The following is an 11206-nucleotide window of genomic DNA, read 5'->3' on the forward strand; positions in this document are numbered from 1 at the left end:
TTCTCCACAACCTCGCCAGCATTTGTGGCTTGCTGTTCTGTTAAATTTTGCAATTCTGACTGGGGTGAGATGTTATCTCATAACTGTTTTGAATGTTCAGCTTTCTGAAGAGACCCCAAACTGCCTTCCAGAGGGGCTGTACTGTTTTACAATCCCACCAATAGTGTATAAGAGTTCCTATCTCTCCACATATTCTCCAACATTTATCACTTGCTGTGCTGTTAAACTTCCAAATGGCTCATTGTAAATAGTATTATGAGAGAAGCTTGCTTCTGCCTGGCTAGCCACAAACACACCCTAAAGTATATATTTAACATTATTCAGCAGTCTCTATTTAAAGAAGAAAATATCAGGTGACAGGAAGAAAAATAGTAGGATAAAAGATGTCAGTATCTTATGCTCAAAAGCAGGTGGCTGGTAGAAGTAAATGAAACACGAAGATGAATGAAGCACTAAAATGAAGATTTAGGAAATTCACCTCACAGTACTGTTATGTGCCTTTAAGTCACCTGTGATTCATAGCAACCCTATATACAACAGCTCTGAATTCTGAACTATCCTGAGCCAGTGTCACTGACTCTCACACACCTATCTCATTGTACCAGGTACTGTGTCAATCCATCTCATCAATCCATCTCATGCAGGGTCTTTGATGAGCTTTCCCTCCACCATTCGAAGCATGATGTCCTTCTCCAAGGACTGCTCCCTCCTGGCAACATGTCCAAAGTATGTGAGACAGCGTCAAAATCCTTGCTTCCAAGGTGTAGCCACTCTTCACCCTCTCCAGGACACACCTGTTTGTTCTCTTAGCAATCCATGACTGTTCTATACTCTTCTCAAGCACCACAACTCAAAGGCATCAATTCTTCTTCTGTAATCCTTGGTCATTGTCCAGCTGATGCACAGCCAGTAACAGTGAAGACTATGGCCTGAATCAAACACACCTTAGTCTCCAGAATGACACCGTAGCTCTTCAGCACCTCTTAGAAGTCCCTGACAGCAGCCTTCCCCAGAGCATTGGACTGCTGCCGCCAAGAGGGTTCACTGAGGAGCCGAGCAAGCTGATTGTTAACTATCTCAATCTATTCTCCATCTATCATGGTGCTGCAAATTTCCTCAGTGGTGAGAATGTTTGTCTTTTTGATGTTGAGTTTCAATCCATATTGAAGACTGCAGGACTTGAAATTCTGCAGCAAATGTTTCAGGTCCTCCACAGTTTCTGCAAATAAGGTTATGTCATCTGTGTAATGTAGATTGTTGATGAGTCTTCCCCCAATCCTGAAGCCACATTCCTCCTCATAAAGTCCAGCTTCCTGAATGATCTGTTCCACACACAGACTGAAAAGTATGGAGACAGGATGCATCCCCGATGCACTCCTTGCCCGATTTTGAACCATGCAGTGTTTCCTTGCTCTGTTCCGAGGACTGCTTTCTGGTCCAAGCATAAGTTTTGCATGAGGATAAATCAAGTGTTCTAGCATACCCATTCAAGGTTAGCCACAATTTGTTGTGATCCATACAGTCGAATGTCTTTGCATAGGCTATGAAACACATATAGACATTCCTCTAGTAATCTTTGCTTTTAGTCAAGATCCATCTGCTATTGATGATAACATCTCTGATGCAACAGCCTCTTCTAACCTCGGCCTGCATTTCTGGTAGCTAGCTGTCAATGTACTGTACCAGTTGCTTTTAGATAATCTTCAGGGGGAATTTTGCTAGTGTGTGATATGAGGGATACGGTTGGATAATTTCCACACTGTCAGGTCACTCATGTTTGGGACAGAAATATGCCAACTGTCCGATCTGTCAGTTGTCCAGGTAGTTGTCCTGCAGATTTCTTGGCACAACGCGGTGAGCATGTCCAGGACAGCAACTGTCTGTCGAAATATGTCAAGTGGTATTCCACCAATTCCTGGGATCTTGTTCTTTCAGATCAGCTTAAACTTCCTCCTTTATCACAACTGCCTCTTGCTCATATGTTGTTTCATAACATTCCTCTGTGCCAGCCAATTCTTTTTGGTACAGCGACTCTGGTGTACTCCTTCCATCTTTTTAATGTTTCCTGAATCGTTCAACATTCTGCCCACAGCATCCTTAAGTATTGCAACTCAAGGCTTGAACTTGTTCTTCTTTCAGCTTAAGAAATGCTGAGCGAACTCGGCCCTTTTGTTTTTCTGACTCCAGCTCTCTGCACATTTCATTATAATACTCCTCCTTGTCTTCCGAGCTGCCCTTTGAAATCTTCTGCTCAGCTCCTTAACTTCCTGATTCCCTCCCCGTGCTTTGACGTCTCAGTGCTCCCGTGCAACATTTTAGAGTCTAGAGACTGACAACCATCTTGGTCTTTTCTTCCTCCTCTTCTTTGCAATGACCTCTTGCTTTCTCCATGAATGATACTCTTGTAATCCCTTCCAAAGCTCATCTCGTTTTCTTTCATTAGCACTCAAGGCCTCAAACCTGTTTCAAAGGTGATTTTTAAACTCAGGTGGGATAGACTCAAGGTCAAATTTTGGTCCTGGAAAATTTAATTTTCTTTAGCCTTAGTTTGAACTTGCATAAGAGTAGTTGACGGTTTGTTCTACAATCAGCACCTGGCCTAGCTTTCTCGTGCCAGGTAGATTCCCCTCCCTCCAAAGCTCTACGGGGATTGCCACAGTCAAGGAGATTCAAGCAGCAAAGACCCTCAACCCAAAATGGTTACAGAACTTCAGGCCAAGGAAACACCACCAGCCTACCAGATACAGAAGAGATGTTGTCCTCACCAGGGAAATTACCCTACTTCAACAGCAGGGTGCTGCAAATCAAGAGCAGAAACACTAAGACGCAAGAGGACACTGCAGCAGCTCAGAGACAAGGGCCTTTCTCCAGAACTGCCTCAGAGAGAAATCCTTCCCTAAAGGTGGTACCTGGAACGGAGACTTAGAGCCTCGTAAAATCAGAGACTCGCAGCAATGTGGAAGAGTGGCAGCAGTGTGAAGTATGAGGCAAGACAGAGTGACTGGAGTCCTGGGCTATCCTATCAAGGGTTGGCTGGGGGAGGAAGGCCAGGCTAGGGAAGGGGGAAGGAAACGGATGCTGGATGCTGGTGGAACAGCTGTCAGTCTAGACTCAATTTTCTTGAGCGTCCAGATTTTACCCAATCCCGTAAAGCTACTAGATTACACCCAATCCTCTCGTCCTCCAAGATTATACCAATCCCCTGACACTCCTGGGTTACACCCAATTGGTGGTGACTGAAGACACCCACAGCCAACGTTAGGGAACAACCTGGCAGACCAACTCAAAGTTCAAAGTCATATGTAAAATCACACACAACTAGGCTGTAGTTCAAATGCATAAACAGGAGAGAAAGTAGTCATTAGTGACCTCAGGCAAAATTATCTGGCAAGAGTGAGCCTCAGCTTCATCTCCAGAGAGAGAAACAAAAGCTCAGAGGACACTGAACTTCAATGTCTCTATAGTGCTCCACAAATGAAGACCTAGGAAATATGCTGGTCTGTAAATCCCCAAAACCGTACCACAGCCAAGGGCCCTGAGCTGGATGTCCCCAGTGTCATACCTGGAAGACGATGGCAGGAAGTGTGGTCTGGTAGTAGCCATCCTGGTCAGCCTCAGGTTCGGTCTCCTTGATCCAGTCCTTCCGGTCTGTCTCCAGTGCTTTCCGCAGCCACGCAATGATGTTTGACTATGGAAGGAGAGTTTAGCAATAGGAGAGTAGGAAAGGTGAAATGGTGTTTGAAGCAAGGACTGTCTCCCAGACAGCACATGGCTGCTGCGAGCTGTTGTTCACCCAGAGAGGCACTTCTGGTCTCTCCAGAGCCTCTGCCATGGGCAGATGAGTCCTTATTCCCCCGTGCAGCACACTAGCAAAGCTGTTCAGAACTCCAGCCCTGAAAAAAGACAAGGCTCAACTGGAAAATCCTGGTGTGCCTGAGTTAGGGGCGAAGAAAGCCTCTGGAGCTGTGCTGGGCCAAGGCGGTGGCTGGCCATGTCACCCAGTGAGGAGTCATGCAGGGAGCCTTGCCCCCTCATAGCCTGACCGCAGCACGAAAGCCTTCCTAGCCTTTCTTGGGACAGTTTCCATGGGTCAGTCATGTAGTGTGACTCACACCTTTTCCCAGGGGGCAGGCCCTGTCTTTCCATGTGGGGAGCCTGGAGGTTGTGGATCACTCAGACCCCTGCATGGCCCCTATCAGAGATGGGAGACTAGGTGGGACCCACGAGAGCAGGAGCCCAGCCTCCACCCAGGCCACCCCACTTACCAAGAGAGCAATCTCGTTCCCCTCACACTGGGCCGGGGGCTATTCCCAACCTAGAGTTTTACATTGCCAGGGTCTCCTCTGATCCAAGGAGACCCTGTAAGCCCAAGGGGCCTCCTCCAGCTAGGAGACAAGGTCCACCTCTACGACAGACACTTTCCAGACTCTGAGGGTGCTCTCCTCCCCTAACTGGCAGAGGTTCCAGAAACAGCTCCAACACCCTCCAGGAAGACAGGGTAAAGACTGACTTACACACCCTCCTCCACCACCTGCACCAGGAAACCCTGTCCTAGAGTAGAGCTCCTGGGTTCACACAGGCACGAACCAGCTATACTCACAGTGAGAGTGGACATGTACGTGCCGAGCAACTCGGAGATAACGTGCTGGGACAGCAGGGGCCCCAGGGCATCGGTGTCCACTTCCGGGGCCAGCTCCGTGTTTCCCATCATCTCCGCACTGCACAAAAACCAGGGGTGAGGGAGGAAGTCATAGGAGAACCCTGACAGGTTCCTACGGAAGTGCTACTGTTTTACTGAACACACCATTAGTCACCCAAAGGCCCCGGAGATGATGATTCCTGCGATACCACCAGGAGATGACAGGTAAGCTCCACCTCGCTTCCTACCTACAGCTGTTCCCAGACCAGTTTCTTTCCCACTAGGTCCTCTCTCACTGACTGGCCAGCTGGACACAAGGGGTCACCCCCTGAGAGCAAGATCACTCTGTTGTCCAGTGCTCAGGAAACAGGAAGTACTTGAATATTTAAAAACGAGACAGAAGTCAGGAAGGCTAGGGGAAGGATTTGGTCAGAAGATGGGTAAGGTCCCATCTGACTAATTTATAAAACATGATGTGTGAGAATGATTGTGTGGGACAAAATATGAACGAGGAATGGTGTAAAACACAATGGACATGGACACTACAGGCAGAACAATATATATCTGTGTGCGCGCACGTACACCACACACACACACTCTCTCTCTCTCTCTGACAGAGACTGAAAATCCAGGGGAGTGCCAACGAAAGAGAACAGCTACTGATGTGTGATCTTCATCTCTGTGGAGGGAGGAGCCAGAGTGGGCAAAACATGGAAAAAATGAGCAAAGCTGAATCCTTCACTTGACAAACCAGACACCATGAAAACTGCCTCCCTCATCCATAGGGCAGACCCCACAGAGAGAACTAGGAAACGTGCCTTCCTCATCCAGAGAGAACCAGGGAAAGCACATCCACTGAATCTATTGTGTTTCAGCCAGGAATGTAAACTCAGCTTGATAAAAAGTGTGGATAAAAAGGCGCTGACACATGTGTTTTGGCTGGGCTCTTGGTCTAAGGTTCAATAACTTGGCATCACTCACGATGGACAACATTCTCTTAACTGTTCTCAAGAAAACAACACTAATACCAACAGCTGGTATGGGGCTGGAAAGAAATCCTAGATTTCCTGATTAAAAAGTACTTACAAACACCTGCAGGTATCAGATGACGACTTATCTGACTAGAAGCCTCCACAGGTGGGTGTTCCCATCCAAGGGTGTCTGTGGACGGTGGGATATGGAGACTGGGCGGGTCAGCTCGCTAATCAAAAACCAGCACAATAGAGTGCACGGCTCCAAAGAGCTTTCTACGTGAGGAGAACACATCAGCTTCAAACTGCACGTGCCAGACACCCAAGGCAGGTTGTCCCTAGTGGGGAGGAGTGTTACCCTCCCTGGGGTCTGGAGCACACTATCATTCCCACCCTGTGCTGGTCTGTCACCTATGGTGGGCTGGGAGGGCAGTGGGCTGGCCTGGCTGGGTTCCATTCACCCTCTGTTGCTGACCCGCTGTCCACTTCCAGGGAAGGCTGTGAGCCCACAGGTATGTGTGGACCAAGTGGCTAAGGAGACGATGAGCTCCACGCTCCACAAGCATCAGCATCATCCAGCAAACCTGCACTGTGGGAGAGTGTCGGTGTCCTCCTTTCTATTTTTCTGTATTAAAACGTCCAAATTACCTCTTAAAACAGACATTTTTCTTAAAAAGTCAGAAAGTAGAAATGCACACATAAAGACAACTCTCATCGCTAAACGATTGTTGTTTGGTCTCACTGAGTTAGAATTCACCCATAACTGACCGTCCAGCGGTTTTCAAAGGCAGTAAATGACAGGGAGAGACTGCCCATCTCCCTCCCATGGAGCTGCTGGTGGACTCAAACCTCATCTCTCTGGGTTCACAACATAGCTCCTTAAATTATTCCATGTTCACAACTAGATAAATAAAAGGACACCAGTGTTTTCTCTCCTTAAACCATGAAGAGTTCTAGACCACCACTACATCCTTCAAACCTCAAACTACTGGTGACAGCATGGACCTTGCTCCTCTGCAGGGCCTCACGCTAAAGACACAGGATGAAGCAGGGTCCCCTGGAAGGCAGCATCCCTGCGACACGGTGCTTTGGGAGCCCGGGAGGAGAGCTGGCGATCTCTCCCGAGTCCTGGGCACGCGCCCAAGGTCTGGGCCTGTAGAGGGTGTCCTGGCTCCCCGGAGGATGTACAGAGAGAAGCCCATCTGTCACGAGAAGGGACTGGGCCTGCTCTGTGCTGACACCACGGCACTGAACTCACATCAGGCACTGGAGTCAACCCCATCAGAGCTGTGCCCAGACACTTGCAGTGACAATGGAAGAGAGTCCAGACAGACCACGCACACTGGCCATCAGAACTGACACCACGAGAGCTCGGTCACTCTCGGTCTCTGCTAGGACCACAGGGCCATTCCACATATAAACAAGCCACATACATGTACACTGGGATAGACCCCATGAGAGAGACTGGTTACTCTCAGCCTCCAGTGTGTCCACAGGGCCATTCTCACATACGAATGCGCCACATACACACATACTCTGTGAAGTACTGCACAAGAGCCTGGCCACACTCAGAACCCACTGTGACCACAGGAAAGGTATCACAGACAGAAGGGCCACCAACATACACACTGGGTTTCAGGGCAGACCCTCCCAGAGCTTGGCCACTCTCAGATAACCACTGTGACCATGGGAGCAGTCCCCACAGATCAGAGAGCTACCCTAGTGCCTGGCTCTGCCAAGAACAGGATTCTTACAGACTCAGACTGTCCCCACCATCAGATGTCTCCAGGAGACTAGAGATGCCAGGCTCCTACCTTGTGTAGGTATTCAGGACCCAAGTCAATAGGCTCACAATCTCATTTGCTTCCAGGTCCTCTGATGCCAGGTCCTGCATCCGTGTGCTGAGGGCCTGGTGGTACATGTTCAGGAGGTTTCGGAAGATGTCATAATGGGGAGGGAAACACTGCACCATCAGGTTTTTTGCGACAATGAGGTCATCCAAGACATACTTGCGAATGATCTCCAGGTGCCGGACCAGCCACATCTTGTCAGACTCGCGTGTGTCAGCCTGTGTGCCCTCGATCCGGGTGCTCACAGTTCTGTCCAAGATAGCAAACATCTTCTCCTTCCACTTTTTAGGCCTCCCGGGTGGGATGAAGCCGGTCTGCTTGCTGCGGTCCAGCATGCGTCTGTCAATCTTCTCCTCACGTTCAATGATGCGGACAACAGAGACCAGGAGGGTGGGGTCGCGCCGGACGGTGACCAGGGACCGCTGCAGCACCATCCACAGCTGCTTGGCCAGCTCGTCCGACAGGCGCTGCATGCTGCCGAAGTAGCCCTGGATGAGCGTCATGTCGTGAGTGTTCCGGCTGTCCATGCGGTACTGCTCGTACATCAGGCCGTCTCGGGAGCACTCCAGATCCATCAGCTTCCGGTGCGCCTGCAGCAGCTCCCCCTGCTCCGTCAGGTCCTCCGTCTCTCGGACGATCTCCGGCACTGGGGGGCCAAGGACACACGCAGACGTCAGAGAGAGCCACGCCTGCCAGGGCTTCAGTAAAAACATGGACACAGCACCGGCCTGCTCTCAGCATGGCCACTCTGGTCTCCAACTTTACTAGGTTGGAGGCTACACACCAACAGGGAAGTATAAAAGGCGATGAGCTAGCTGGCTCTGTGGGCATCTGAGGAAAATCACCCAGGAAGGCACACAGGAAGCAGCCACCCCACAGCCAGCCCCGAGAACCTGGGACTCCCATGGGAGAAGCAGCACAAGAACCTGGTCACTGGCGTTCCTGCTTGCACATGGCTGTGCAGGACAAGGGCCCCAGCAGGGGACATGAAGCAGGCTTAAAGTCCACAGGAGGGGATGGGAAGGTATGGCTTCAGCAGCTACACTGTGAGGGCTACATCCTGCCAGTAGGATTTTCTAGAGAGGCAGTGACACCAGAAGCTTGGCGACTGGGAGAGCAAGGCCAAAGCTGGCCGGCGCAGAGGTGTCTGAGGACACAGATGCGGCCAGGGAGAGGGTGAGTCGCCATCCACCCAGGGTGTCCTATGCAGCAGCCAGGGGCCCCATAACACGCACTGCGCGTGAGGAGTCTGCAGATGCCGACAGCAATAGCCTGGACAGAGATCCGGGGGACAGCTGGCCCGCCCGGGGATGAGACCCACGTAATCTACACAGGATGTGCCATGTGGGGAGATGGTTCCAACAGCGTGTAGCTCACAATGTGCTGGTACTCCCCCTCCCAGACAGCCCTGCAGTCACCCTCCCCTCAGAGTGCAGGCCGGGAGGAACAGGCCACTCAGGTGCTGCTATCCAGCAGCAAGGCTGTGGCAGAGAAAGCGCCTGGGAGAAGCCGGATTCCAAACTTCAGCCAAGTCTCCTCTCCTGCGGCCTCTGAGCTGCAGGCATCTTCCTGGCTGTCTCTGAGACAGAGCGGCAGAGCCCAGCGGGGACAAACACTGCACTTCTTCCCCATGAGCCTCATGTGGCCGAGGGCCAGGGTGCGGTCCACAGCGTGCTGGCACCTGAGAAGATGTTCTTGAGGTTCTCCACAGCGGCAGCAAGCTGGCTGTGCTGCACCACGGCATCCTTGACATCCCGGAGGCTCTCGATGGTGTTGATGCTCTGTCTCCAGTCCTGGCTGACGTCCGCCAGTGACTGCTGGATGTCCTTCACATCGCTGAGCGCACTGTGCAACTGGCTCAGGCCTGTGCGCACACCGTCCAGCTGGGACTGGATCGCGGCCTGTGGAGACAGGACGGTGGGGTGCATGCACGGCCTCCCGCTTAAAACACGTTCCTCTCAGAAATCCAGCTAAGAGCCATGTGCACAGAAGGCACAGTCAAGACCCAGAAGGAAAAACAGAAACAGAATGAGAACCAAGACAGACCTGAGTCCTTCTGCTTCATTTGCTGTCTCATGTTGTACATAGAGAGCTTTGCTGAAACACCACAGGACTAAACACACCTCCCACCTCCTTCCCGGGACAGCCCCAGTTCCCAAATGGAAAAAAGGTCAAGACCTTCTGATCAGTTTTGCAAAGAGTTCCTAATGTACAGCCGGGAACGGACTCTGCCCGAGGACAGGCCACCCCACGGGAGCAGGGTCACGTGACAGATTCAGTCACTGTCTAGTCGCCACCTCACCCAGTGAATTTCACACCAGAAGAGAGGGCAGGGGCCAGGGAGAGCTGGAGAGAAGCTGGCGTCACAGTCAAAGCCAGGACCACCTCACCCAGGGCGTCTAAGTTGTAGTTAACAATGAATCAACTATTATGAGACCATTCAAAGCTTCTAAGTCATGACTGATGAAGGCTTGTTAATGTCACAAGTTTCTAGGTCAGACAGAAACACAGGCTAAAACCCTACGGACTCCAAGTACTGCTCTCTCAAAATGGACTAGCAGGGTCGCAAGGAGATCTGGTGACACAGGTAAAGGATTCTTACCTTCTCTGATGAAGTCTGCTAGTACCTGGATGTTATCACGTTTGTCAAATTTAGAGATTAACTCAGTATCATATTAATTGAGAATTAATAGGCCATTCTGCCATCTACTATAGCAGGACCTGGTTTAACTTTTTGTCTACATATTACAAGTGTTAGTCAAACTTAATGTCTTCTTAGTAGGTTGAAAGCTGATCCAGATTATAAAAGGCCACAGAGGAGCAGTCCTTTCTTCTCCCGCCCTCTCACACTTTCAACCAGTCCTTCAGCCCTCTCTCCTCTTCCTAACAGAGGGCAGCCTCTGCAATGCCTGTATCCACTGAAATAAACATCCCTGTGTGTCCCAGCAAAGCCCCACAGAATAGAATCTAATGAGTAAAAATGGGTTCAAAACCCCTCACACTGTACAAAGGGAGGAAACACTCCTGGGAGGAGAGGCTGGGCTTGTTTCCACATTCCCAAGACCGTCTTTGTAAATATTCTGACCAGAATATAGTGGTGACAAGAATCTCCTAGAGTAAATTTCAGCTTCACGTCTCCACATTACCACCAAGTTTAATTTAACGATTATAATGACAACACTAAGCATATAGAAAAGAATCATTTGGTCAAGGTGTCTGAAATTCAGTATTTCCGCCTCTGCCCAGGAACAGACAGGCAGGAAGGTGACTGCTCTGCCTCCATACCTTCAATCTGGCCTCCACAGAGGCCTTTTTACGAGCTTCTCTTCTGCGATACTGCTCTACTTTGTCCAGCTGGTCAGGGCGCTGCAACATCCCAGCGACTCTCTGGACCGCTGTCGCAACAGCTTCCCGGTCTGTCTCCTCCATGATCAAAACGTAGGCAAAACGCTCATCTCTGTCATACTAGAGGTCTTGTGTTTAGTGGAGAGGAAGGTAGACATGTTAGAAAAGTAGCAATACTTACAAACATATCCCTCCCTAAACAGTCAATCATAACAGAAGCATCAATGGAATGGATGACAAAATCACTGATCTGTTGCAACCCCCCCATGATACATCTTCAAGGATATGAACATGTACAGCCAAGCACAATCAATAAGAGTGCATCTAAATTTCAAAATCAATCTCCATAATAGTCTATGTGTTTCCTACTGCCAAAGGGGCCCTTTAGAGTAGTGAGAGAA

General features: G+C 50.1%; 1 protein-coding gene across 1 annotated transcript in view; it reads right to left on the reverse strand.

Annotated features, from left to right (window-relative positions):
• The window catches only part of EXOC3 (exocyst complex component 3), a 31978-nt gene extending 21089 nt beyond the window's left edge, over window positions 1-10889 (reverse strand). Inside the window, exons 1-5 of the mRNA XM_006900157.1 lie at window positions 10746-10889; window positions 9142-9361; window positions 7425-8106; window positions 4601-4718; window positions 3563-3688 (exon numbers count right to left, since the gene is read on the reverse strand). Of these exons, the coding sequence (XP_006900219.1) occupies window positions 3563-3688; window positions 4601-4718; window positions 7425-8106; window positions 9142-9361; window positions 10746-10889 (1290 nt within the window). The remainder of the gene's footprint in view (window positions 1-3562; window positions 3689-4600; window positions 4719-7424; window positions 8107-9141; window positions 9362-10745) is intronic.
• Between the last annotated feature and the right edge of the window lie 317 nt (window positions 10890-11206).

This window comes from Elephantulus edwardii, unplaced genomic scaffold (assembly GCF_000299155.1).
Source record: "Elephantulus edwardii isolate Elephantulus edwardi_28Jun2011 unplaced genomic scaffold, EleEdw1.0 scaffold00274, whole genome shotgun sequence".
In the NCBI taxonomy this organism is placed as follows: Eukaryota; Metazoa; Chordata; class Mammalia; order Macroscelidea; family Macroscelididae; genus Elephantulus; species Elephantulus edwardii.